This window comes from Neolamprologus brichardi, chromosome 14 (genome assembly GCF_056152115.1).
Source record: "Neolamprologus brichardi isolate AB-2024 chromosome 14, ASM5615211v1, whole genome shotgun sequence".
Classification (NCBI taxonomy): Eukaryota; Metazoa; Chordata; class Actinopteri; order Cichliformes; family Cichlidae; genus Neolamprologus; species Neolamprologus brichardi.
In genome coordinates, this window is record NC_142117.1 from 26157488 (window position 1) to 26184806 (window position 27319).

General features: G+C 39.1%; 2 protein-coding genes across 2 annotated transcripts; one reads left to right on the forward strand and one right to left on the reverse strand.

Annotated features, from left to right (window-relative positions):
* Positions 1-10882: 10882 nt before the first annotated feature.
* Positions 10883-14516, reverse strand: LOC148098923 (extracellular calcium-sensing receptor-like). The gene is made up of 9 exons (XM_087851663.1): positions 14407-14516; positions 13830-14124; positions 13638-13724; positions 13188-13457; positions 12778-12984; positions 12415-12690; positions 12104-12331; positions 11893-12016; positions 10883-11802 (listed from the first exon to the last, which is right to left on the reverse strand). Exons 1-9 carry the CDS (start codon positions 14514-14516, stop codon positions 10883-10885), a joined length of 2517 nt encoding a protein of 838 aa, XP_087707789.1.
* Positions 14517-17813: 3297 nt separating this feature from the next.
* LOC148098924 (extracellular calcium-sensing receptor-like) lies at positions 17814-23697 on the forward strand. The gene is made up of 9 exons (XM_087851664.1): positions 17814-18046; positions 18342-18636; positions 18802-18888; positions 19041-19310; positions 19496-19702; positions 19784-20059; positions 22260-22487; positions 22579-22702; positions 22787-23697. The coding sequence occupies exons 1-9, from the start codon at positions 17814-17816 to the stop codon at positions 23695-23697; spliced, it is 2631 nt and encodes an 876-aa protein (XP_087707790.1).
* Positions 23698-27319: the final 3622 nt, after the last annotated feature.

Below are 27319 nucleotides of genomic sequence, written 5' to 3' on the forward strand. Positions count from 1 at the left end.
CAGCAGCACGAGGCTTGGATGTAGTCAGGTGCTTCTTCATGTGATTCTCCTTGGCTAGCTGTCTACTCTCCTCAGCTCGAAGTAGTAGGAGGAGCTCTGCAAAACATGGGGGATCACTCCTCAAGTTCTCCAACTGTAGTTTGTTTATGATATCGCTATCCCAGCATCCTTGACAAAACTGCTTGAGTAAATGTTTGTTGAAGTCTGAAGACAAGATACCACCTCTTTTCATCACAGTGTTTAGTGTGAGTTGTAAACGTTGCAAAAAAGCAGACGGTTTCTCACCTGGATCCTGTAATGTATTCAGGAATTAAGCAAACAAGTCCTCTCCATCTTGTATGGTGGCAAAAGCAGAATCCAACACTTCCAAATAGATGGATGGAATTGTGTTTGAGCCCAGCCCTTTTACAACATCTGCTGCCAGAGGTAGCAAACTTTCAAGGATGCGATGAGTGATCTGTAGAGGTGCTAAATTTGGATCTGCTAACAGCAGTTCAATGTGAGACCTCCAGGTCTCATAATTGGTTTCGTTGGCTGGTTTGGGAATCTTACCAGAGAAAGGACGAAGTCTGAATGCAGGTACGGTGTCTGTTTTTACAACATGCCCCACCACTACTTTTTGTATTTCTGGGGGGATAATTTCAGTCTGTCTGCAGGCTCTAAAATTTGGACTGAGGCTCCCTCTTCTAAGTCACTGTCTTGTTCCATTCCTTCCAGATGCTCACTGATTTGTCCCATCATTTCCTTCAGAATATGTGCAAAATCCCTGCCACTGCGGTGTGCAAGTTGCTTGAGCTCGCCGAGGTAAACTGCAGGGGTCTGGACTCCCGCTGTGGCTGTTCATTCCGTGGCAAGCAATTTTACACAATAAGTCAAAGCAGAGTAATTCTTTGACTGATGAGTATACGGGAAAATGGATTGAGAGCAGTTAACGCAGAACTATCAATGTATTCAACGATCAGATTTTTGTAAAACATGCTATTTAAGTCATCCACGAAAATAACCTTTTTTATACGAACGTATTGTTTCAAACAATCAAGAATTTCCTCATCTTTCTCAGTGTTTGTGGCATCAGAAACAATGACAGAATGTGCAACATTGACCCCACTTTCCTCAATAAACGTCATGTTTTTTTTGTTTTGTTTTTTCGCGGACCTCAAAACCACAGAAAATACCAAATATTCAATTAAATCAAATAACACAAAAAACACTCATTCACACATCAGGCTCATAGCTGGCTCACCATGTGTAACGCAAAGTTATTTAAGGGCTAGTTTTATTGCAGTGGGTGAGTTTACTGACTGACGCGCAGAAGAAATAGTTCTTTATGGAGCGTAGATGGTGTGAATGATGAGACCAGAGACTACAAATTCTTGTTTAGGAAAAACCCAAAATATATTGAATAAATGGGGGAAAGGGCAATTGGAACAAAATGATAAATACAAAACACAACATAAATAAATGCCCACAATTAATTAATAAATTAATGCTGTGATTCTCTGTGCAAGAGTCCTTTTGTTAAGAGTCCCTTTGGTCCTTTTTTAAAGTTCACTTTTAAGGAATTCCTCCTTAGGGTCCAGCTTCATGTATTGGGGAAAAAATATGTCTGTAATCCAAAGACGGCAAAGTGGGTGAAAAGAGGGGAAAAGAATGGTCCTACCGGCTCGCCACTTCAATATGAAGAAGATCAATTCAGTATGAAAGAAAACCTGACCTGTAGGCCAGAAAAATGTCCATTAGCTCATCAAGTTCAATTCAGTTTACCAGTAAACAAATACATTTTCTGCAATTCTATGCAACAATGAACAATCATCATCATCATCATCAGTCACAAATGTACAACAGTTAAATTATTAATCATCTTGGCTATGTAGCTTAATCCATACATTCCAGTAACGTTCACTACAAACAAATACAAAAACAACAATTAAGAAGCATAGCCAAATGCAAGGCAACACATAACAATAATCAGTCAATTGCACTTTGTTTCAAAGAAAGCCCATTTAAGTGCTTAAATCAGGGGTGTCAAACTCAAATACACAGTGGGACAAAATTCAAAACTGGAACAAAGTCGCGGGCTAACATTAATATTTATTGAAATATATTTATTCCTCCAGATATAAGAATGAATCTTTTCTTATGGACTCAAACAAGTTTTGCTGCAAAACTGAATATGGAACAAGCAAAGCTTAATACTAAACAATATATATATTAGCTGTATAATACCAGTAGGCCAGCTCTAATAGTAATTTGGTATGGCTTCGCGGGCCAAATGTAATTAGGCTGCGGGCCAAATTTGGCCCACGGGCCAGAGTTTGACACCTATGGCTTAAATAAAAGTGTTCAAAAACAGCAGTTTTCGAACTGTTCTACTCGCGGTGGGAACGCCGCTGAACAAAGTCTTTTTTTTTTTTCATCACGGAAACGATCGACTCGTTACTGACAACTAAAAGGCTGTTTTTGGTAGATGTTAAAGACACTTACCGCTGAGGTGATACGATTTTATAGACGAATTGAGGGGAGAAAACGCTTTGTTTTCCAACGCCCTTCTAAACGCCATAAGCTTATAGCCACAGCAGGAGTCGAACCCGGAAGTATCCTTCCACAGCCGGTTTTCATACTTGCCCCGACGTGGAAGGAGCAAATCAGGAGAGGGACCTCAAATCAGCTGACGTGGGTCATGTGACAGTGCGTAGTTGATATGGGTTACACTTCCTCTCATCTCATGGTACACAAGTGCACACAGAATCTTATCAGACCTAAGAAAGATAAGATATTTTACAAATGATTATATATTTCTAAGCGTAAATGATTATATGTTCCTAAGCACAGATGACAATATAAAAAAATATCAATCCTGACCCAGTTGCTAGTGGCCGTGGAGTCGCAGTGTAGAGTTAGTACAGGAGAGGGCTCAGTACACACCCCTGTGGAGCACCAGTGTTCATTATGATGGGGGATGAGGTGATGCTGCCCAGTCTGACCACTTGGCATCTGTCAGACAGGAAGTTAAGGATCCAGCTGCAGAGAGGGTCCTCAATCCTAGATCCTGCAGTTTCCTGTCCAGCTTCGCAGGAACGATGGTATTGAATGCTGAGCTGTAGTCTACAAACAGCATTCTCACATACATGTCTCTCTTCTCCAGGTGCGAGAGGGCAGTATGTAGTGTCAGGGCTATGGTATCATCAGTGGATCTGCTGTGGTGGTATGCAAATTGTAGAGGGTTGGGTAGTGCAGAGCAGATGAAGTCCCTGACCAGCCTCTCAAAGCATTTGCTCATGAGGAGATGGTGGAGGATTTTGGTATAGGGACGATGGTGGCCGTTTTGAAGCACGCTGGGACTACAGACAGAGAGGCGGAAACTTGACTTGAGGACGAGGCCGGGGATTCCGTCCGGACCAGTAGCTTTGCGTGCGTTCACCTTCCTGAAGCATTTCCGCACATCCTCCTTTTTCTGATAAATCCACAGACTGAGTCTGTGTACTCGTCAATGTCGTCAGCAGCCATTGTTCTCCAGAGACTGCACATTAGCCAGTAATAAACTGGGGAGTGGTGGTCTGCTAGTGTGCTGTCTCAGTTGAACCAGAACGCCAGATCTTCTCCCTCTGCATCGACATTTGCAGCCTCCAGGGGCCCAGAACAAAGGCATCTCAGGTGAGATGAGTGGTTGGTCTGCAAACAGAGGGTCCATGTTGCAAATCTTGAACTTCAGAAAACGATGAGAAAGTCCATCTCTTATGTCCAGTAAGGTTTGTCGGCCGTACATAAGGAGACATGTGCTACTCATGAAGAAATAAAGGAAAAGTCAAATTAAACACAGAAATCAGCTGTTGCTTTTGGGGAGCTCACAAAGAGGCTCCCATGCTCGGAGCCATCTTGTGGATCCCACATTGGGATCCCACATTTGTTTTATCTTTTATTGCACACAGTTATGCATTGTAGAGTAGTTTTGGAAGCAGTCTGTAACACTCTGATATTACACTGATACTAACAGACAGGAGGAATGTGACCTGGGCCATAAATCAGGTGTTATGAAATGCACTCTTCCCCCCTTCTCTAACTCAGCAGACCTGACTGGAGGACAACCATTGTCATGGTAATGGGAGTGTTGCCTGAAAAAGGGTCATCTCTATATAAGGAGATACCCAGGAGCAGTAACGTGAGCTGATATTAAACCTAAGGCCATCCTCAACCCTAAATTGTTTCAACCCATCATGTTAACATTCTGTTTCTGTGACTCACAGTAAAACTGTATATTCGGTCCCCTGAGCGTGCAGAGAGACAAGGCACCTTCTGTCTCTGAGCCAGAGAGACAGAGGTCCATGGTGCCATGTAAAACTAATTTGAAATTCTAACCATTTGATAAGCACTTTGTGAGCACTTATAATTTGAGCCTATTTGTCTTCTCTCATGAAAAAACCCAACAGTCCCCAAACCTACACTGTAAACCTGAACAAGTTGACTGAACTCAAAACTTTTGTGGAAACTGATTACCTCAAAAGATTTAAGTACACAAACTCATCTCTTCTAAGTATGGGGGTACTCAAAATTTGTATTTATTGTTAACCTAAAATTTTAAAATTATATTTTATATTTTATTAATTGAGCTTTACTCAAAGACTGTATATTTTAATTTCAATATTTTCGTGTTTCTTGTAGTTTATTATTTTGATGCAACACAATGCAATTATATTACAACCTAAACTCGAATTATATGATTATTAATTAAAAGATATTTATGTTTCAATGTTTGAGTGTAGACTACTAAAAAAAAAAAAGTACGGAAATTCAGTTACTTTGCATTTTGTTTATTTAACATTTTTTCATGAAAATTTAAAAACATCACAAATGTTTTTATAAAACCACTAACATGGACATGGGCACCATAAAGTGAGCATTATAAATTCAGTGTAGAACATTTATCTTTTTATAAAATCACAAAGGACGACATCAGTCCTAATTGCAACTTTCTCACAATACACAAAAATGCAAAACAAAAAGTCAAATACTAATCACTTTTTGTTAAAAATAGAAATAAAAACAATTTTTTAAAATGGGTACAAAGACAATCAGCTTCCAAATAACCAGATAAGGCAGTCAAGTATAGGAAAATTAGGTAAACTGATGGTTAAATCCACCCAAAGCCTTTAAGTACTTTAAATAAAGTGCTTCAAACAAAGTGCTCAGTAACAGAGTGCATGTCCTAACAAACTTTGCCTTATATTCCTTAAGAGCATGTAGGCAGGGGTTTCAGGGGTTTGCCGTCATCAAACCCCATGAAGATATTTTGGACAAAGGTAAATGTGTGAACGAGCTTCCTGGGGTAGTCTAAATGCAGAGCATAGATCAAGCCAAACAATAAAGCAAATGCATCTGCAAATCTGGGAATATCACACATCACCTAGTCGCCTTTCACCACAACAGCCATGCTTGAGGAAGTAAAATGGACTGGACTGGGAAGCGGTAACCACAGTGAGAAGGGCAACTGGAGTGTCAATTAGGGTCGACTCATCCAATGCGTCCGCCTGGAATAGACGCAGTATCAATGGTAAATGGCCTGTATTTGTATAGCGCTTTACACATTCAGTCATCCACCCATTCACACACACATTCACACACTGGTGATGACAAGCTACATTGTAGCCACAGCCACCCTGGGGCGCACTGACAGAGGCGAGGCTGCCGGACACTGCGGCCAGCGGGCACTCTGACCACCACCAGTATGCAACGGGTGAAGTTTCTTGCCCTAGGACACAAAGACCGAAACTGTCGGAGCCAGGGTTTGAACTGGCAACCTTCCAATTACAAGACAAACTGCCAACTCTTGAGCCACGATCGCCCCAATTAAATAAGTAAGGTTGGTTTGAGAGAATGAGACAAGCATGACCTGTAATCTAGCAAAACATTCAGCAGTGTAGTGGGTTACTTTGTAACGAGTTAGGGTACTCTACTTTTTTGAAAAATGTACATTAACTAAAGCTAAAGTGTTAGCTTCTTGCACTACATAACTTGTATATTTGTTATTTTTCTAAAAAAAAGTAATTTTTTATTTCATGACTTTATCTCAAAAAGAAACTAAATCTTGACTTCAGCTTGGTTTTTGGGCCACCTGCAGCATAGCCGAAGTGCTGTGATACGCCTGTGCCCTGCTCCTGACCCTGTGTGTGTGTGTGAGGGTTTTCTAAAGAGAGGGTATTTTGCTTGTACAATTTGGTAGCTGCTAGGGTATTAAATTGTATTTAAAAAATCCATGGCATTTTATCTCACTGGCAGAATTTAAGTGATGCAAAAATACATTTACATTACATGTCTTAAAGAATTCTGGGTCCTCCTCCCGCAGGTATACAGGAAGGGCACAAAGTACTGCAGTGCGTTTCACGTTGATATCAGGCGCCTCCTAAAAAGGGAAAAGAAAAGTTCATTTAACGCAAAGTCTTCAGGTGTCATTCTTTGGGGAGAATACATGTTTATGAAACTGAATGACATCAGACTCTACTAAATTTTGGAGACATTTCTTTTAAGATACAACCTTTCTGTCTCTTGTGACAAAGTCTGTTTCTTAATCATTTGACAAAAACCCTGCACAGTATTTTAAAATAGTGTTCTCCAGATCAGAGCTGTAATCTATATAGAACATGGGGTTCAAAGCAAGGAAAAACTGAGTGTTTATCAGTGAAACTTTTAATTTGTGTTAATTTTATCATTATCAATATATGAAATCTGCACCTTAAGGGACTTAATGAATGGTTTCTTCTAAAAATTAGAAATGATTGAGTCATTTCACATCATATGAAAATATTAATTTTTAATACAAATTTGGCCCTACAAAAATGGAAACTCAGTAACAAAGATAATGGAGATTCTCTAAACACGAGCAAATATCACAGTAAGATTGTTGATTGGGATTTACACATTGGGTGTATCCTCAGTGATTTGGTACAATTGTACAACATTATTTTATAAGAACTGAACAACTGATGAAACAACTTACTTATGTGACCACATATGAAGTGTTATAACTTACCACAAAAGGTGAACTGTGCCACTGACCCTTGGTAGATCTGCACATGATAAAAAAAAAGCATTATAAATACTAACACAGCTATTAATAATTACACTGGCGGGGTACATTTAAGATGTTAATGTCACAAAATAAAATAGACTGGTAGAAAGAAGTACAAGGTAATGGTAATGGGGGATGCCATGAAAATATATCTTTTCAACATGATTCAGTGTGACAAAGCAGGGGCACGATTTAAAAAAAAAAAAAAACAGGTCTTTTAACCTAAAAATGTTTTAATGGCCATGAAGAAAGGACTCAATAGATCTTTCAACTCACCTGTGTCTACTGTCTCCACCTGAAATTAATTGCAGTCTGAATTTTTTTTTCTTCTGTCTTTTTGTCTTCGGTCTTCAGCCTTGGAAGAAAAAATAAAAATATTGAAAACCTTATCAGCACACTAAATATACAACACCTTGCTATATTTCAATTGTTTTAGATAGAAGTTGCCACTGCTAGCTAAGTCACTTTTGAACGATGCTAATGAGAAGAAAAAAAAAACCTGCCGAACAATGACGCTGTTGCCAGCCTCATTGTTGCCAACGCAACTTTCTTACGTTGGCAAGGGGTCGTTAAAATATCACTGAGACTCTTTCTTTATGTGTGATTCTTATTAAAACTGTGTTTTAATCGGTTAAAACTGTAAAACTAACGACATCATCGGTTTGAAAAAGAGTACGAACAACAGCGAACAACTATTCACTACCTGGGTCTGTGCTTTTTAACACAACAGCGCATTCGAAAACAAGTTATTGGCTGCAACATATTAATATACTTGCTTTTTTACGGAAAAAATAAACATAATGAAGGTTCCGTTTTACTTACAAGTTTCTCCAAATGTGCTCTCCAGTCGCTCGAGAAGGGCAGCCATATTGAACAGAATTTTCTGTCAACGTCGTTCAGGTTAGAGAGAAAACGTCATGACGTAGTTGACGTACACATGCGGAGCTCGAAAAAAAACAACATTTGCTCAAAAATCATAATTAAGAAAGCAGTATTTACTCTTAACTTCTAAGCCATGTACAATTATAACTGTTTGAATCGTTAACAGAACAGAAAAGTTTTAAGTTGTTTCAACTTTGTGAGGAATTTCAATTGTTATATCCACAAACTTTATAAGTCAGGTAGACTGTTGGGGTTTACAGTGTAGGATCATGACACTGAGGCTCCCTGTGCTCTGTGGTTGTGAATCAAGCACACAGGACAGTGGGGAAGGACCTCTCGGTCTGCGGCTTTCTCATTGGCTGACCTCAGCTTCCATTCCCTCCACATGGAGGGATGTGGATTCTGTGCACTGGTTCATCATGGTGATGACAGAGGTGAGTGTAAAAACAAAGTGCTTGGCACACTTTGCAAACCTAGGCAGTGATGGCATGTTCTTTTTGAGCAGGGGTGTCGAACTCCAGGCTTTGAGGGCCAGTGTCCTGCCAGTAGTGATGTGCGACACCACTGATTTCCTTTCCGATCTGATACCAAGTAAAATTCAGGGTGGTATAGACGATACTGATCCGATACCGATACTGTGTACAAAAACGTAATGTTTTGTTGTATTTCATAATACAATATATAATTGTATTATGTAATTGTAAAAATAATACAATAATAGAGGTTCATAATGACTGGAGGACATCAGACTACTTGTTCTTATTGCTTAATAATGCAGAATTATCATATAGAAATAAAAAACCTGAAGTTGTGTGCTATTTAAGCATGTTGCCTGCCTGCAGCACTAAAGGACTCCGCGAGAGACATCTGTCTCGCCCTAGCAGCACCTGTCCCTCTCCTTTTCTTCAGTTCACCTGAACATACGCTCGTCATATTCTGTGATATGATTTACTCTGAGGTGTTTGATGAGGTTAGTGGTGTTGCCACAACACCTCACTGTCTTGCCTGTTGTCTTGGCTGTTTGTGGAGGTAAAATACGTCTACACATAACGCCGTTAATGCTCAGCCATTGTTGTGAGTGCGCACGCCAGGAGCTGCGACACATTTATACAGCCATATTTTGCATATGACTATGAAAGGCGTAAGAGGAAGTAGTTCCTTCCAATTTAGACGATCCGAATGATATAGTTTCTTTCCACTGTGTTCCTGTTAATAATAAACTACAAATTTACCCCAAAGTACTAAAATGTCAATATTTTAATATAAGAATCGATTCTGGAACATAAATTACTGGTATCGGAAGAATTGATATTTCAATATCGATCCGCACACCACTACCTGTCAGTTTTTGATCTCACCCTAGGTCAGACCTTCCCAAAGTGTTGGGCCCGCCCCCTAGGGGGGGGGGGGCGCAGAGCCATTGCAGGGGGGCGCAGCATGAAAAGGAAAAAAAGAAAAAACAATGCTTGGACACTGCTAGCACGGGGCGCCTACACAAACGCAAAGCAGGAGATGAAGCATAGCTGAATATGTTTCCAAACCAACTTCATTCTAAGCCAAAGACTAGAAAATATGGTGAAGCATATCTTCCCTTTGGGTTCACCTGCACAAGTGCCAAGGTAGGTCTCCCCTGCAGAATTGGTTTTCCCTTCGTCGGGCGCACGCGCTGGGCTCTTCATATCACGGACAAACAGTATTCCACATTCTTGATTTTTATTTCACAAACACTTGTTGTAATCACTAACTACTCCTGACATTTTGGAGATGTTAGCTCTTTATACAGTAAAGTTACAGTGGGATACAAATAATATCAGGCCTATCCTGCCACAACTTGTTCCCCCTGTCTAAATCACAGACAAACAGTATCCCACAGCTGTTTATGTTTTTAAACCCATTTTGCACAGAGAGGATTTTTTTTTGAAAAATTTATTGATAGCAATGTTGAATATTATTACACAGGAAAAAAACAACTACATTTAAAATAATTACACCATGACGCCTCTGCCTTTCTAAATAGAGGGACAGTAACTGCGTGTGTATATGTAAGCGTGTAAAACCTGAAGATAGAGACAAAATACTGTTAATCTTACTATCTGCCATTCTGCTATTCATCTCATGTAAGCAATAACGTGGCGCACAGCTGACGTAAAAAAAGGCACATACCTTTGACATTGCATAACAAACTCTGTATTCCTCGTCCACACGTAAATGCAAAAAAAGGAGTTTTAAAAAATCTCAGTTTTCGGTGATTCAAAACGCCGTTTACATGTGGACGAAACAGCTGCGTTTTCAAAATCACCCGTGTATGTGCGGATGTAGCGTAAAAGAGTTAGTAGTTTATTTTCTTACTACCTGCAGATTACTTGTATTTGCTTAATTGTTTACTAAATGTTTGAGGTGTGAAATAAACCGCAATTGAGCAAAATATGGACGTGTGTGGTTGGAGGATGTGTTTGCAAGTGCGTGTGCGCGCGCACGAGGGGGGGGGGGCACGAACATTTTTCTGTAAAACAAAGGGGGGCCCAGCGAAAAAAGTTTGGGAACCACTGCTCTAGGTCAACACACCTGAATCACATGATTAGTTCACATATAATTTCTATGGATATTTCACCTAATCATCAGACTTATTGGGAGTCTTTCATTTTGCATCAATGAATACAGTTTATTACATAAAAATTACAACAGGTACTTCTAGGTAATCATTACACTTTTGAAGTATTCTTGGTATTAAAAAGAAACAAGAAGTCATGCATTTTGCAGCTCTAATTCCTGCTTACTACACAAATTACTACAAGTTTTTTTCTGGTATAATCATACTTCTTGAAGTTTGCATTAATAGGTTATTAATACAAACTTCTTGGGATCTTTCTACATATTTCTGTGAATTCAATTCATTATGTTTATGTTTTTTTCCCACATGTAGTTTTTCACTCTGAATCATAATGTTTTCCATACAATGTCACGACCCATTAAAGCTTTTCTTGTGTTCAGTTCTGGTCTTATCAGGATTATGTAACATTTGGGTCCAAATAGTGCAACTAACAGGCCAAAACTTGAGGCCAGGATGGCAAATGCCTCCACCGCATCTGCATGGTTTCCTGGTGAGCTGATATAAGCAGGAACAAAGGCCACCCACACAGCACAGAAGATCAGCATGCTGAATGTGATGAGCTTGGCCTCATTAAAACTATCAGGGAGATTCCTCACCAGGAATGCAATTAGAAAACTGAGGAAAGCTAGCACACCAATATAGCCCAATAACACTGAAAAACAAACAGTGGAACCAACAGCACATTCATAAACAATCTTGTTATTGTGATATTGAGTGTTTTTATGTGGAGTTGGAGAGAAAGAGAAAAGCCACGTAGTGCAGATGGCTGCCTGAATAGATGTGAAAACCAAAACTGTTCCTCTCTGCTGCATAGGACCAAACCACTTAAGAATTGCTCCCGCTCCTGGCTTGGAGGCTTTGAACACAGCCAGAACAACCATGGTTTTTACCAGGATGCATGAGACACACAGCACAAAGCTGATCCCAAATGCTGCATGCCTGAGTTGGCATGTCCACATCCTGGGTCGTCCAATGAACAGCAGTGAACACAGGAAACACAACTTGAGTGACAGCAATAGCTGGAAACTAAGTTCTGAATTATTGGCACGTATTATAGGTGTTTTGCGATGATAGATAAAGATCCCTAGAACAACAGCACATATGAATGTGCCCAGTAAGGAGGTTGCTGTCAAACAAATACCCAGAGGGTCGTGATAGGAGAGAAACTCTGTCTTCTTTGGAACACAGTGGTCACGTTGGGAGTTTGACCAAAAATCCTCTGGACAACTGGTGCACCCCAAGGAGTCTGATACAAAAGAGGGCAGATAGTGAAACACTTAAACACATATTTAATATAAATCAATTAAAAATGCTGTGCTGAAAGATAAACACCTACTGCTCTTATTAGTGACTGTTCCCTCAGAACAAGGGATGCAGTCAAAGCAGCATTCAGGTTCCCCCTTCCTTCTCACCATGTGGGTACCAAGAGGACAGATATCACTACATACTGATCGAGGTGGCTACAAGAAGAAATTAAAAATGATCTGCCTGAATGACATATAACATACATGTAATAAGATATAAATGTCTGAAAAAACATATATAACCTTTTTGGATTTAAAGTTCCAGAAGATTTTGTCGTCATCAAGTATGAGTTCTTCACCTTTGAAAGCTGATCTCTTAACCTCACCCACATTCTGAACTTTAGTGCTTCCATCTGGGAGCCACAACCAGTTCATCACATCATAAATTGGCAATGCATCACCACTCTCATCAAATGACACTTGATCACCAAATGGTGTGGTGAAGTTCATCCTTTCCAAGTAATAAACAAGCTGTTTAAAAAGAATGTGTTTTATCTAACTTGCAAATAATTACAGAGCAATTGACGTAGATTGAGTGTAACCTGATATCACACCTGCCATGGCTTCAGTGACTGCAATGTGGCACAGCTGTGTTCACTGAAAGGCCCTTTTCCTGGCTTGCAATGCAACATATTGTCAAGAGAATGTGCAAAAGCATAAACAGCTTTGTATACATTGTATTCAGACCGGAGGTTGGAAATGTCCAAAAATTCATTGTCTTTATTTTCAAGTTCTTCCTGTCCAGTGCATAGTGGACCTCCACCTTCCACCCAGCCTGGTGGAGCTGGAGCAAATCTACACTGAAATGTGAATTCCCAAAACTGATTCACCTGAAATATATGATTGAAATATGTTTGTTAGACATAAAGAAAATATGCAATTCTTGCATATACTACAGTAAATGGTTCAACTTTTACCATGCTATTCCCATAGCTATTGTTGTGATATAGGTCAGGACGTATTTGTAACAGGAACTCCCTGAACCCTGGAATTTCTCCTCGGCGAATAGCAATGCCCAGTGTACCACCCAGGTATGGCATAAGCTGAGGGGTTTGGAGTACAGTAGCTGATGTCCAGGCTTCACTTGCCATCCACTGTAGGCCTGTCACATTTTGCCTTACTACCTGTGCATTGTATTAAATCAAAAGTTTACAGTGATACTGAAATTTAAAAAAATAATATCATCATGAAATTCTACTAGTTTCTGGTCTGCCAAAATAATTCAATGTGATTAGTTTTCTATACACATTCACATAAATATGAAAGATACGTATTACACTTAGTGATCTTTTAAATTAGTAATAATTAAATTGTTTTAAAGCCAGACCTCTTCCATAAGCTTCATCATCCGACTCTCATGTGCAAAGACAATGACAACTCGAGCTGTGGATTTTTTCATCATGTTCACAATCCTCCTGACTTCATCTGTGCTTTTGTCCCAAGGTAAAACTTCAACGTAAGCAAGGCAAATTTCACCAGACAGACTCAGCTCAGATTGTAAGGCTCTTGCTGCATGAAATCCATAATCATCATCACTGACCAGCAGGCCTGCCCAAGTCCAGCCAAAATGTTTTAGAATGTGAATCATAGCACGTACCTAAGTGAATACAGATTAAAACAGAGGTGCATAGACTAGAAAAATCTTTCTTTAGCATTTCTTTTCATCAGCTTTACAGCACATCATTATGTATTCTGTTGGAAAACAGGTATTCATCAGACATATCCTTAAAAACACTAGTTCTTTATTTTTCATTTCTTTAATTTTGGTGACGTTTACCTGGAAAGCATCACTTGGGATCGTCCTAAAGAAGGATGGATACTTTTGACGGCCACTCAGGCAGGAACATGTGGCAAAATAACTCACCTGTGAAAAATACAGACTGTATATTGTATATTATTTTTGACATTAAATTTACAATTAAGTTAATATAAACAAAAATAACATGCTATGGTTAAACTGAAAACTTACCATAGGTACTCTGTACAAACCTAAGACGCTGGAGATGGCAATAGAAGGTGTAGAGGAAGAATCACCAACAATCCCTATGACGGGAGGATTTCCAACACATGTATCATCCAATATAATTTTTTCCTCTTGGCCGCTGACTAATGACAATGCTGCACGAAATGCAATTCCAAGTTCAACGCAGTTATCATAAAAAGTGTATCCCAGAGTCACATTTGGTAACAGGTTGGAATTTCTGTTGATTTCATCAATAGCAAAAAGCATGGTTTGTGCAAGCCTAAATCCTAGTTCATAAAACCTAAAAAGAAGAAAAAAGAGAAAGATAATTATTGAATAATACAGTAATACAGCAGAATACTTGGAAAACTTATTGCAAAACTAACAAAAAAAAATTACAGAAAATTAATGACAACAATTAAAGATATATTTTAATAAAAAAAAATAACAACAGATGCTTAAAAATCTATATACTATATTCCTTAAAAATTAAACATGATCCCTGGAAATATATGGCAAAGCTAGTAGTTACTAAACGAATAGCAACAATTAAACTGATGCTTTGATAATCTGTTAAACGTACCCATGGCATGTAGGCTGTTGTGGCTTTGAGGTAAAAGACAGATCAGGAACGCTTCTAAAAAAGTGAATTGGAAACAGTCCACCCAGAACAACATCCCCACTCTTATGCATGCCATTTAGATAAAATTGTCCTTGTAACTGACAGAAGGGAAATACATGAGATGATACAGCATAAGAAAAGTAGAAATACAGCAAAATGATCAAGAGCAAATTGGTTTGTAATAATGAGCACATGACAGCTTTCTGATTTTCTGAGCCTAGTCATTATGTTTCATTGTTTTACTAATCCCTTTTATTGAAATGTTGTGTCACTTAATCTTGCACTCCACCCATTAGGGAAAAAGAATAAGAAGGGGGCAGGGCCTATAATGCATTTCATATACACTGGTATATCAATATAACAGAAGAATGATTATTCTTGTGGTTTAACCACCATACAAGATGTATAAAAGGAAAAATACATATCAAAATTTAAATTCATGTACAGCAAGTTTCATCATGAATGTCTCAGAAAGGTCATGTTTAAAAATTCTATTCCCTATTTGACTTGTCTTTGACTGCAAAATTGCTATATAATCAGAATATTTTAGGGTTTTGTATTGATTTAGTTTTTTAATGCCACACTAAGTGGACTTCAGTGAGCATGTATTAAAGTATCTTTTTATTTTCTATATTACTGAAAGTATTATCTCACGAATCAAAATCAAAACACTGAATTCAGGTGTTTAATCATTTCCATGGCCACAGACATATAAAATCAAGTAAACTCAAGCAAACTCAAGAATGAATCACTTTCTAGAGCTCAGGGAATTGCAGTGTAGCACCGTGATAGGATGCATCCTATCCAACAAGCTGAGTGGTATTAAAACAAAGTTACTGTGATTGGGAATAACAGCAACTCAGCCATGAAGTGGCAGATCATGTAAAATCACAGAGTGGGGTCAGCAAGTGGACAGGAGCATAGTGGACAGAAGTTGCCAACTTTTTTGCAGAGTCAATCACTACAGAACTCCAAATTCCATGTGGCCCTCAGATTGGCTGAAGAACATTGGGTAGAGACCTTCATGGAATAGGTTTCCATGGCCAAGCAGCTAACCAACCCTTAAATTACCAACTGCAATGCAAAGCAGTGGCGTAAATTACACAGCTATTATCTGGTTCATATATAGTGCTTTTTCATTCTACCTGATTTGCTTTATGCAACTTGCCTGATTCAAACATTCACACCCATTTATACAGGATTTTTTCCCCGTGCTTTCTATTTAACATTCATTGTCCAATGGATGCATCCTTTTAAGTGTAAAGTTTGGTGGACATGAATATCACTCAAGTTGATGTTCATGTGAAGTAGATAAAGGAAGGAGATTTCAAGTCTGTCCTGCTCAAACAATCTTTCACCCTCTTTCTGTGAATACTACATGGTCTCATTTCAGGGGCACGTAAGTACTGCTGATATGAAGTAGTGAGAAATGTTTCTCATGGCTGTCTGTTTGTTTCAGCACCTACACCTACACCCCAAAAATTGCAGGTTAGTCTTGTTAGATTGTGAGATTTCCATCTGTAATGAGGGACATTTAAAAGCTGATGTGTACCGTAAACCTGTGCATAAAGATCAGTATTTAATGTTTGATTCTCATTATCCATTGGAGCATATTGGATGTCATCAGGACGCTACAACATAGAGCCAACACCATCAGCACAGACACAGCGGCCAGGGAAGCAGAAGAACATCATATAAGAAGGCCCTGAGTAAATGTTTTCCCTGCTGGACATTTGTAAAAGCTAGAAAAGCTGCCTAAAGAAAGCTCCAGCTGATCCAGGAGAGAAGGACAGCTGCTGCCTAAGTGAAAACCTGTAGTGATCCCCTATGTATCAGGAGTATCAGAACAGTTAAGACAAATTTTCTCTGAAATTTCTCTGAAAATTTGTCTCAACTTCAAATTTTGGGGTTTTTAAACTGATCTCACAGCCCAATGTTCATTCAGTGGGCTAGTTTCAGTCATTGTGCAAAGGTATTGTTTATAAGGTTTGGGAAACCTGCAGTTAACTGAAGAAGTCACTGGGATGAGTGACGAAACGTTTCTTCTACTGAAAATGCTATTTCCAGAAAAGAAACAGAATTAAGATTTACTTACCTGGATGATTGATCATGCTTCAAGACATGTGCACCTACACATGTATGGATGATGATCTTGGTGTCTCCTCAATGCTGATATTAGACACTGGGGGTTTTGCATTGTTGAGATGGGTTGAAATTTCCATCTGCTGTGCTTCCACATCCACAATTTTGTCTCCATAACTCTGAAAGTGAAGTTGCTCTTTCTGCATCTGAGGCTGTATCTCAGGTGGTTCCTGTAGTCTTCCATCTCATGTGCTGTTTCCTCATGTACCAGCTTGATGTAGTCCTAGCCAAAGAAAGAAAATTTATCTTTTCATCTAGAAGTAGTGTTTTCAATGAGAAAAATGTTTCATCACTCATCTAAGTGACTTCCTCAGACTCCACTGACTGCAGGTTTCCCCAACCTGCGGGCAGTGCAAGTAAATGTTTCCCACAATGAAAATGCTACCTCCAGATGAACAGAATCAAATTTCTGGAATTTCTTTAGCTGGATGACTGAGCTCTAAATATCCTTTCTAATGCTGTAAAGTTCTATATTTTAAAACAGTAACTTGTGGATATGGATTCTCTTTTGTGGAATAAAAAAAACTATATAAGTAAATGTTGCCTGGTTTTTTGGTGTGGTTTGTGTTTGGGTGCAGGGGAGGGGTGGAGCAGTGGGTTCAGGATGTGGTGGCAGGGGAGACTGACCTACACAGCTGATTGCCATCATCTAATCATACCTCCCTATTTGAATAGAGTGTGGGGGCCCAATGAGAGAGCGGTGTTGGGCTGAGCTAGAGTGGAGGCAACAGGAGAGCTGCAAAAGCAGAAATCATGAAAAACTATGTCAATAAACATTTACTTGTCTGGCAACACTGTGTGAATTGGGTCCTTTTGTGTCACAAGAAAAACATTCTTTCTTATCATATTATAAGAAAAAAATCTTATAATATGAAAGATTTACTGTTAAAGACAGCTAAATTTGGCCTAATTGATTTTTTAAAAAGATTTTTTTTCACCATAAACCTTTTGGGATTATTAAGAATATTCATTAATCTTTTAAAACTGAAAATAAAAATCAATCAAAATGAAATTAACTAAACGCACAAAAAACAAAGTTCTTGGCATCCATCTAATTCCCTTATAGTGTTTGCACTGGACAGGAAATGTAGTATATTTTAGACCCTCCCCCTGCTACGTCTTTTTCCCAGATGGGTGGTGTGCAAGATTAGTCAACACTTTCCAACAAAAGGGAGTGACAAGACAATAAAACCTAATTACTAGACTCAGAAAATTAGAAATCTATCATGTGGTTATTATTACGAACCATTTTGCTCATTTTGCTTTATTTCTCTTTTTCTTATGCTGTATCATCTTCTGATATCATCTCTCCCTCCTGTCAATTACAGGGACAATTTAATCTAAATGGGAATAAAAAAACTGGAGATGTCATTCTGGGTGGACTGTTTCCAGTCCACTTTTTTACAAGTGTTCCTGACCTGTCTTTTATCTCAGACCCCCAACAGCCTAAATGCCATGGGTAAGTATGACAGGGTGGGAAAAAAACAAGAAGAAAGAAGAAAATGGGGAAAATCAGTGCCAATGTCAATATGTATTTTATTACCAAAGTATACTTTGTGTATTAATACATTTGTGAAAAAAATATGTTTCTTGGCTGAAGCATCTGTTGTTGTTTTTTTAAATTAAAATATATCTTTAATTGTTGTCATTAATTTTCTGTAATTTTTTTGTTAGTTTTGCAATAAGTTTTCCAAGTATTCTGCTGTATTACTGTATTATTCAATAATTATCTCTCTCTTTTTTCTTTTTTTTAGTTTTTATGAACTAGGATTTAGACTGGCACAAACCATGGCTTTTGCTATTGATGAGATCAACAGCAACTCCAATCTGCTACCTAATGTGACTCTGGGATACACTCTTTATGATAACTGCATCAACCTTGGAATTGGATTCCGTGCAGCATTGTCTTTAGCCAGTGGTCAAGAGGAAAAAATTATATTAGATAATACATGTATTGGAAATCCTCCAGTCTTAGGGATTGTTGGTGATTCTCCCTCGGCACACTCTATTGCTATCTCAAGCATTTTAGGTTTGTACAGAGTACCTATGGTAAGTCATCTGCTTAGCAAGAAACAGTGTTGCTGGATCATTTTAATATAACTGCAATTTTAAAGCCACTTGTCAAAACCGACTTAGTTTACACAACAAAATTTAAAAATTGCAGTATTTAAGTTTTTGCATATTTCTACAATATACAGTCTGTATTTTTCACAGGTGAGTTACTTTTCCACGTGTTCCTGCCTGAGTAACCATCAAAAATATCCATCCTTCTTTAGGACGATCCCAAGTGATGTCTTCCAGGTGAAAATCTTTCAGTAATCTTTCATTATTGTGCGTCATGACTGTACTATTACACGCTATTTTATTATTGTGTGGCTTCAGTGAAGATAATGGTTATAGATTTGAAGATTTTCCTTGTCTTTGCAATAATGTTTTAATCTGTATTCACTTAGGTGCGTGCTATGATTCACATTCTAAAACATTTTGGCTGGACTTGGGCAGGTCTGCTCGTCAGTGATGATGATTATGGACTTCATGCAGCAAGATCCTTACAATCTGAGCTCAGTGTGTCTGGTGAAGGTTGCCTTGCTTACTTCGAGGTTTTACCCTGGGACAAAGACACAGATGAACTGAGGAGGATTGTGAATGTGATGAAAACCTCTACGGCTCGAGTTGTCATTGTTTTTGCACATGAGAGTGGCATGATAAACCTCATGGAAGAGGTTTGGATTTAAAACAATTTAATTTTTACTAATTACATTGTGTAAAACATGTCGTGTGTTTGTGTGAATGGGTAAAGAAAGCTAGTCACCTGGAGGTATTTTCCAAGATCAGCAACTACTTGAATGGCATGATAGTGTCCCTATTTCAGTATCACTTTATACATTTGGTATATTACAATGCACAGGTAGTGAGGCAAAATGTAACTGGCCTACAGTGGATGGCCAGTGAAGCCTGGACAGCAGCTGCTGTGCTCCAAACACCTCACCTTATGCCATACCTGGGTGGTACACTGGGTATTGCCATTCGTCATGGGGAAATACCAGGGCTCAGGGAATTCCTGTTAAAAACACGTCCCAATCTACATCACAACAATAGCTATGGGAATAGCATGGTGAGTATTTATACTTAACTATGGTATGTGCAAGAACCCTATATTATCATAATTCATATTTATAAGATCTAAATATTTCAGGTGAATCAGTTTTGGGAATTCACATTTCAGTGCAGATTTGCACCAGCTCCACCAGGCTGGCTGGAAGGTGGAGGTGCATTATGCACTGGAAAGGAAGATTTAGAAAAAGTAGACACTGAATTTTTGGACATTTCTAACCTGCGGCCTGAGTACAATGTGTATAAAGCTGTGTATGCTTTTGCACATTCGCTTGATGACATGCTCCGGTGCATGCCAGGAAGAGGGCCTTTCAGTGGACACAACTGTGCCACGTTGCAGTCACTGGAGCCATGGCAGGTGTGATATCAAATTACCCTCCATCTATGAATAAATTGTTTGCTTGTAATTACTTTCAGAGCAAAATTCACCATGTAGGATTAAATACAATGCCATATTAGTTTAATGGTAAAAAAGCTGGAAGAAGCTAAGAGGATTTTCTGTGCTCCTCTATTTCTGTACACCTGATATAAAGTAGTTTTAATGTATTTAGATCAGAATCAGAATACTCTATTAATCCCTAAGGAAATTATGTGGTTACAGTTGCTCCAAGATAAATTAAATAAATATATTAAATAGTTCAAAGTATATGAAATAGCTCTAAATAAATAAACGACTACCTCTTTTAAATGACAGAAAAACAAACCATCCTTAAGTTGTAATTATTGTATGTGTAGTTGTTTTTTTTAACTGTGTAATAACATTCAACATTGCTAGCAATACATTTTTCAAAAAATGCCTCTCTGTGCAAAATGGGTTCAAAAACATAAACAACTGTGGGATACTGTTTGTTCATGAATTGGACATGGGGAACAAATTGCAGCAGGATCAGGCTGATATTATTTGTATCCCACTGTAACTTTACTGTATAAAGAGCTAACATCTCCAAAATGTCAGGAGTAGTTCATCATTATAAGTGTTTGTGAACTAAAAATCAAGAATGTGGAATACTGTTTGTCTGTGATTTGGACAGCCCAGTGAGTGCTCCCGACGCAGGGGAAACAAATTCTGTCGGGGATACCTACCTTCACACTAGGGGTGGGTAGCGTCACTGATTTCTATAATTGATTGCATTCCGATTCGATTCCATTCAATTTTGACTGAGACAGTCAGAAATATTATAATTTTGATCATTTATCAGTACTGACACTTGTGAGACTTCATCAGAGATGTACACCAGATGCCTTCGTGTCAACGTAACTGAGGATAAAACACAGAAAAACAAGGAGGAAGGAGATTTTCCTGGCCTGGCTTTTTATATAGCAGATAACCCCCTTAAATATATTCTGGAGTAGATCAAAAACTGAAGAAAACCATGAATCAACATATGAACATTACCACATGCTGCTGAAGTGAACACGACAGTAGACTTTTGCGTAATAAGCAAGGAAATAAAGCAAAAAAAACCAAGATCTTTAGATGGGAAACTGTCCTTAAAATACACTGAGAGAGAGAGAGAGAGCTGTGTAGGAAGTGGGATTTTACTGTGGTAGAAGCAAAACAGCCAAAGTAAGAGGGAATTAATGACAATGTTTATCAAATGTGAAGCATAGTTTGGATCTTTTTTGCTGCTGGGTCAGTGAATTTTGGTCAGAGAGTTACAAAACCTGCAGCATAAGAAGCTGTGAGACAGGCTTTCAGTACCAGTGGCATGTCTGTGTACCTGCCGTCGGGGGAGAAAGCTGGCATCTCACAGATTCTGATGCGTCGGGTCCGCACTTTATGTTTACATCTTTCTGTGGAATCCGTTTACCTGCTCTCATTTCTGTTTTAGCTGTTTGGTGGTTGTTGATATAGTTTTGTGAGCTTTAACCTGAGATCCTGGCATGTCTGGCAATATACATTTATATTTAAAAATTCATTCAGGATTTAATAGATCGATTGCAAAATTGATCATTGAAACCCACCCTTACTTGGCACCACCGTTGTACAGGTAAAGCCAAAGGAGAGATATGCTTCATCATATTTTTTTTTGGCTTTGAAGGAAGTTGGTTTGGAAGCATATTTGGCGATGCTTCATCGTTTCTGTGAGAGACCCGTCAAAAAACATGTCCATTATGCTATCAGTGTCCAATCATTCTTTTTTTAATTCATTCCGCACCCCTCTGCAATGGCTCTGCGCCCCCCACTTTGGGAACCACTGTTGCCATGTGGGGGAGATAATTTAGACATTTAAATAATCTGTGGACACACAAGGACACATCTAGAACCTGCAGGACACCGGCCCTTGAGGCCTGGAGTTGGTTCATTTATTGAGTTGGCATCAGCGACCCTCAACCTGCTGTCCCAGCATGCATAGAGGATGACACTGGCCACAGCAGACTGAAAAAGATTTGATTTACTATACTGTGTAAAACGTGTTGTATACCAGGTCACTTACCAGAGAGTTCACTGACCTGTATACATGTATACAGGTTATTAGTGAAATACCTTGTATGATTAATTAATTTCTATATTTAATTATAATAGGTCTAATACTTTATTTTATTTCTTTTAACAGCTTCTTTATTACTTGGAAAGGGTGAACTTTACCACACCATTTGGTGATCAAGTGTCATTTGATGAGAATGGTGATGTGGTGCCAATTTACGATGTGATGAACTGGTTGTGGCTCCCTGATGGAAGCACTGAAGTTCAGAATGTGGGTGAGGTTAAGAGGTCAGCTTTCAGAGGTGAAGAACTCATACTTGATGAAGACAAAATCTTCTGGAACTTTAAATCCAAAAAGGTTATATATGTTTCTTCAGATATATATTTATATTTTATCACATGTACAGTAAATATTATTCTGGCAGTCAATATTTAATTTTGTTCTATAGCCACCTCGATCAGTATGTAGTGAGAGCTGTCCTTCTGGTACCCACATGGTGAGAAAGAAGTGGGAGCCCAAATGCTGCTTTGACTGCATCCCTTGTTCTGAGGGAAAAGTCACTAATAAAAGCAGTAGGTGTTTATCTTTCAACATGGCATATTTCATTTTCTTTCAGTGAAATAAAGTATGCATTTCACCATCTTCTTCTTTTTAAGACTCATTTGAGTGCACCAGTTGTCCAGAAGATTTTTGGTCAAACTCCCAGCGTGACCACTGCGTTCCTAAGAAGACAGAGTTCCTCTCCTACCATGAGCCTCTGGGTATTTGTTTGGCAGCAACTTCACTGCTCGGCACATTCATATGTACTGTTGTTCTAGGGATCTTTTTCTACCATTGCAGAACACCTATAATACGTGCCAATAATTCAGAACTTAGTTTCCAGCTATTGTTGTCACTCATGTTGTGTTTCCTGTGTTCACTGCTGTTCATTGGACGACCCAGGCTTTGGACATGCCAACTCAGGCATGCAGCATTTGGGATCAGCTTTGTGTTGTGTGTCTCATGCATCCTGGTAAAAACCATGGTTGTTCTGGCTGTGTTCAAAGCCTCCAAGCCAGGAGGGGGAACCAGTCTGAAGTGGTTTGGTGCTATGCAGCAGAGAGGAACAGTTCTGTTTCTTACAGCTATTCAGGCAGCCATCTGTACTACCTGGCTTGTCTCTTCCTCTCCAACTCCACATAAAAACACCCAATACCACAATGACAAGATAGTGTATGAGTGTGCAGTTGGGTCCGCTGTTGGTTTTGGAGTGTTATTGGGCTATATTGGCGTTCTGGCTGTCCTCAGTTTTCTTATTGCATTCCTGGCAAGGAATCTCCCTGATAGTTTTAATGAGGCAAAGCTCATCACATTCAGCATGCTGATCTTCTGTGCTGTGTGGGTGGCCTTTGTTCCTGTTTATATCAGCTCACCTGGAAATCGTGCAGATGCAGTAGAGGTATTTGCCATCCTGGCCTCAAGTTTTGGACTCTTAATCACACTGTTTGGACCCAAATGTTACATAATAATAATGAGACCAGAACTAAACACTAAAAGAGCGATAATGTGTCGTGTGACTGAATCATAATATTTTTTCCATACATAACAGAAAATTACATGCAGAAAGATAAATAGATATAAATAATACATATAACCAAACAGTTAAATGTAACCTTATACATCATTAAACTATAAATTACTTTCTCTCAATAAAACATTTCAATATGGATCCACCCAGAATTCATAGTATATTTGTGTTTAATTTGCATATCTGTAATTATAGAATTAGGAACTGATGTGTACTAAGAAACACGTCAGCTAGTTTTTTTACAACGGTTCCACATTACATAACTGAGTTCATGAGATTCAAAGTGTCAAAACTTTTTGACGTGAAAGCACATATCGCTCTTACTCTCAACAAGCAGTGGATGCTGCCGTAGGCACCACACCCGTGCCAAAGCGCTCACAGGGTAGTCCTCACGTAGCAGTTGCCCCCAGCTGCTGTCAGAGCAGGAGATGTTCATCCCTACGCGTCCAAACTGCAAGTGAATTGCGCATGAGCAAAGAGCAGCGGCTTTTTCTTTTTCGTAAATTTTTCTTTGTCTAAAATAAATCAATGCACTAAAATCCATCATTACAATCACTGCAAACTTAGAAATTGGATTACCTTGCAGAACCTTAATTCCATTTGTACATCCGATATGGACTGAAGCTGTCTGTTGAGGCTTGCTATGAACACCAGCTGGCTGATAATGTTTTGCAGCTTTTTGGCACATCAGCTGCTTGATCATTATAGTCAAGTACTACAGTTGCTGAACCTACCATAGAGAATCTTCACCAAAATGAGGATGGCCCACAATTTCTGTGAGCCAGCACAGCCTATGTGTGTGGTGGGTTGTCTGAAAAAACAAAAAACAAAAAACAATTAGCCTGAATAAGGACCAGACTAGTTCCCATGATTTTTTCACATTGCCACTGTTTTTTCGATTGCCTCTTTTTTGTCCATTTCAATTGTTAATGTAGTTTGTTAACAATGTTATGGTTAAAAATGTTCTTTTACTGTTACTTTTGGTGGATCATAGGTTTAAAACTACTTAAAAAGACACACACACACAAAAAGTAACTCAGGCCAGAGTTCCTACTTCAGGTCACTTTTGCCAGTCCCAAGCCTGGATAAAGGAGGAGTGTTGGAATTGTGACATTAAAAAAACAATAATTGCTAAAAGAAATTTAATTTGTAGTTCTAAATATATTCTAAATGCATTTAAGGTGTTTTTTGCTCACTTAATGTCTCTTCTACAATATTATTTCTCTCTTGTTACAATTACATAAGCATAATCAATTATGCAAATTATGCAATAACGTCATTTAGCGACCTTTAGGACAATGATTTTCCTTATTGAGGAGTTGGCAACACTGCTTTACAGGGATAGAAAAGGTGATAGTGAGACGTCAGAGAGAAAAGAGAAAAGATAGATAGGAGAGCAGGAAGAGGGGCGCTAGATCTGGCTGTCCACACCTCCACGCCAGATTGGGCTGTAGACTCTACCTCCCTCTTGCATCCCAGAAAGGACATTCCTCCTCAAACATATCTGTCCTGAATGATATCACATCATTTTTAATTCCTATCAAAAGGTATAATCTTTAATCTACTAAGATATTTTAACTAGCCAAAAAGATTGCTTTCTCAAAGCAATCCATGGCTGTACAGGCGAGTTAACTGAAGCTCAGTCACACAGTTAAGTAGGAAAAAAAATATGTAGGGACACCGCTGATGACGGTGCAGCTGGCAGCAACTTACAAATGGCAGCTGTGGCTGACTCCAGCGCGGAAACACTTCTGGGTCAGATGGCGCTCGGAACCCGAACTTCCAGGGACATGTAAGTCCCACACAAAACACACATAACAGGGAGACAGAGATGGGAGGGGAGTAGAAACATAAACATAAACACCAAAACGGGCAGGTCGGCCGGTGAGGACTGCTAGACTATGACAGATGGAGTGTAATCTGATATCACACCTCCCGTGGCTCCAGTGTTTGCAATGTGGCACAGCTGTGTTGACTGAACGGCCCTCTTCCTGTCTTGTAACTCAGCATGTCATCAAGGGAATATGCCAGCACATACACAGCGTTAAACACCTTGTACTCAGATCTGAGGTTGGAAATGTCCAAGAACTCAGTGTTCCTATTTTCTTGATCCCCCTTTCCAGTGCATAGTGCTCCTCCATCTTCCACACAGCCTTATGTAGCTGGTGCAAATCTGTACTGAAATGTGAATTCACAAAACTGATTCACCAGAAATTTATTGAAAATGTTACAAACAATTAAATTAAAAACAATAATATTAAGAAATTCTTGCAACTACTATAGTAGTAGTAGTACCATGTTGTTTCCACAGCTGTTGTTGTGTTGTAAGTCAGGACTTATTTGTAACAGATTTGTAACTTTCTCTGCTGCCTCATTTTATATATTTTGTACTGTGATAAATGAACCTCAGTGAATTCAACTGTTAAAGAGTTTTCTCATTTAGAACCAGTGTAAGTCTATCATGTTCACTCCCATTTTGAGACTGATTGAGCCAGCGGTTTTTAAGACCAGCAATCAGCCTTTTCCAAAACATCTGCTTACCCATTAGCTTCCTGGACAATCATTCAACCTTGCAACAGCCACACTCACCTGGACACTGATCTCCCTTGCTCTTCACCAGCTGGTAGCCATTCAAGGATTCAAGGAGCTTTATTTGTCATTCGCATCACATGTTAACATGAGGTGGAATGGAATTATGTATACATGGTCCTGGAGTGAAAGGAAACAAAAATAATGAAGAAACATAATATTTTTTTTAAAGTAATAAATAAATAGTGGGGGGGGGGGGGGGGGGGGGGGGGGTTGTTTTGTTATTTGTTTTTTTTTAACAAACAGAAATGACAAGTAATAAGACGATACAATAAATAATACTATAAGTAGAGTGCCACAACCTGAGTACCAGTATGGAGTATGGGTATAGAGTGTGGGTATAAATATAGGTGTAAATAAATACTTTAGCAGCAAAGGGCATGATGACATGCATTGATAAAGTTACAGTGTCAATTGTCCATTATGCAGCTTCTGGAATGAAGCTGTTTCTCAGTCTGGTGGTTTTGCATTTAATGCTCCTCAGCCTCCTGCCTGAGGGGAGCGGGACAAAGAGTGTGTGTGCTGGGTGAGTGGGGTCCTTCATGATACAGGTGGCCCTCTCCCTGCATCTGGAGGTTTATATGTCTGTGACGGTTGGGCGGCTGCCTCCGACAACTCTCTGTGCAGCCTTCAACACCCTCTGTAGAGCTTTCCCCTCTGCCACAGTGCATTTTCCGTGCCACACGTTGATGCCAGAGCACAGAACATTCTCCACCGCACATCTGTAAAAGAAGATGAGGACTGAGCTCTCCATTCCCACATGCTTCAACCTCCTCAGGAAGTAGAGCCTCTGGTGAGCCTTCCTGATCAGGCTGGAAGTGTTGTTTTTCCAGGTGAGGTTGCTATCCAGGTACGTACCCAGGTACTTGTAGCTGGGTACTACTTCGACTGCAGATTCTCTAACGTGCAGGGGTGTGTGTGTGTGTCTTCCCCTCCTGAAGTCCACAATCATCTCCTTCGTCTTCTTCTCATTTAAGCACCTGCCTGCACCAGTCCTCCAAGTGTTCCACCTCCTTCCTTTAGCCGGTCTCAT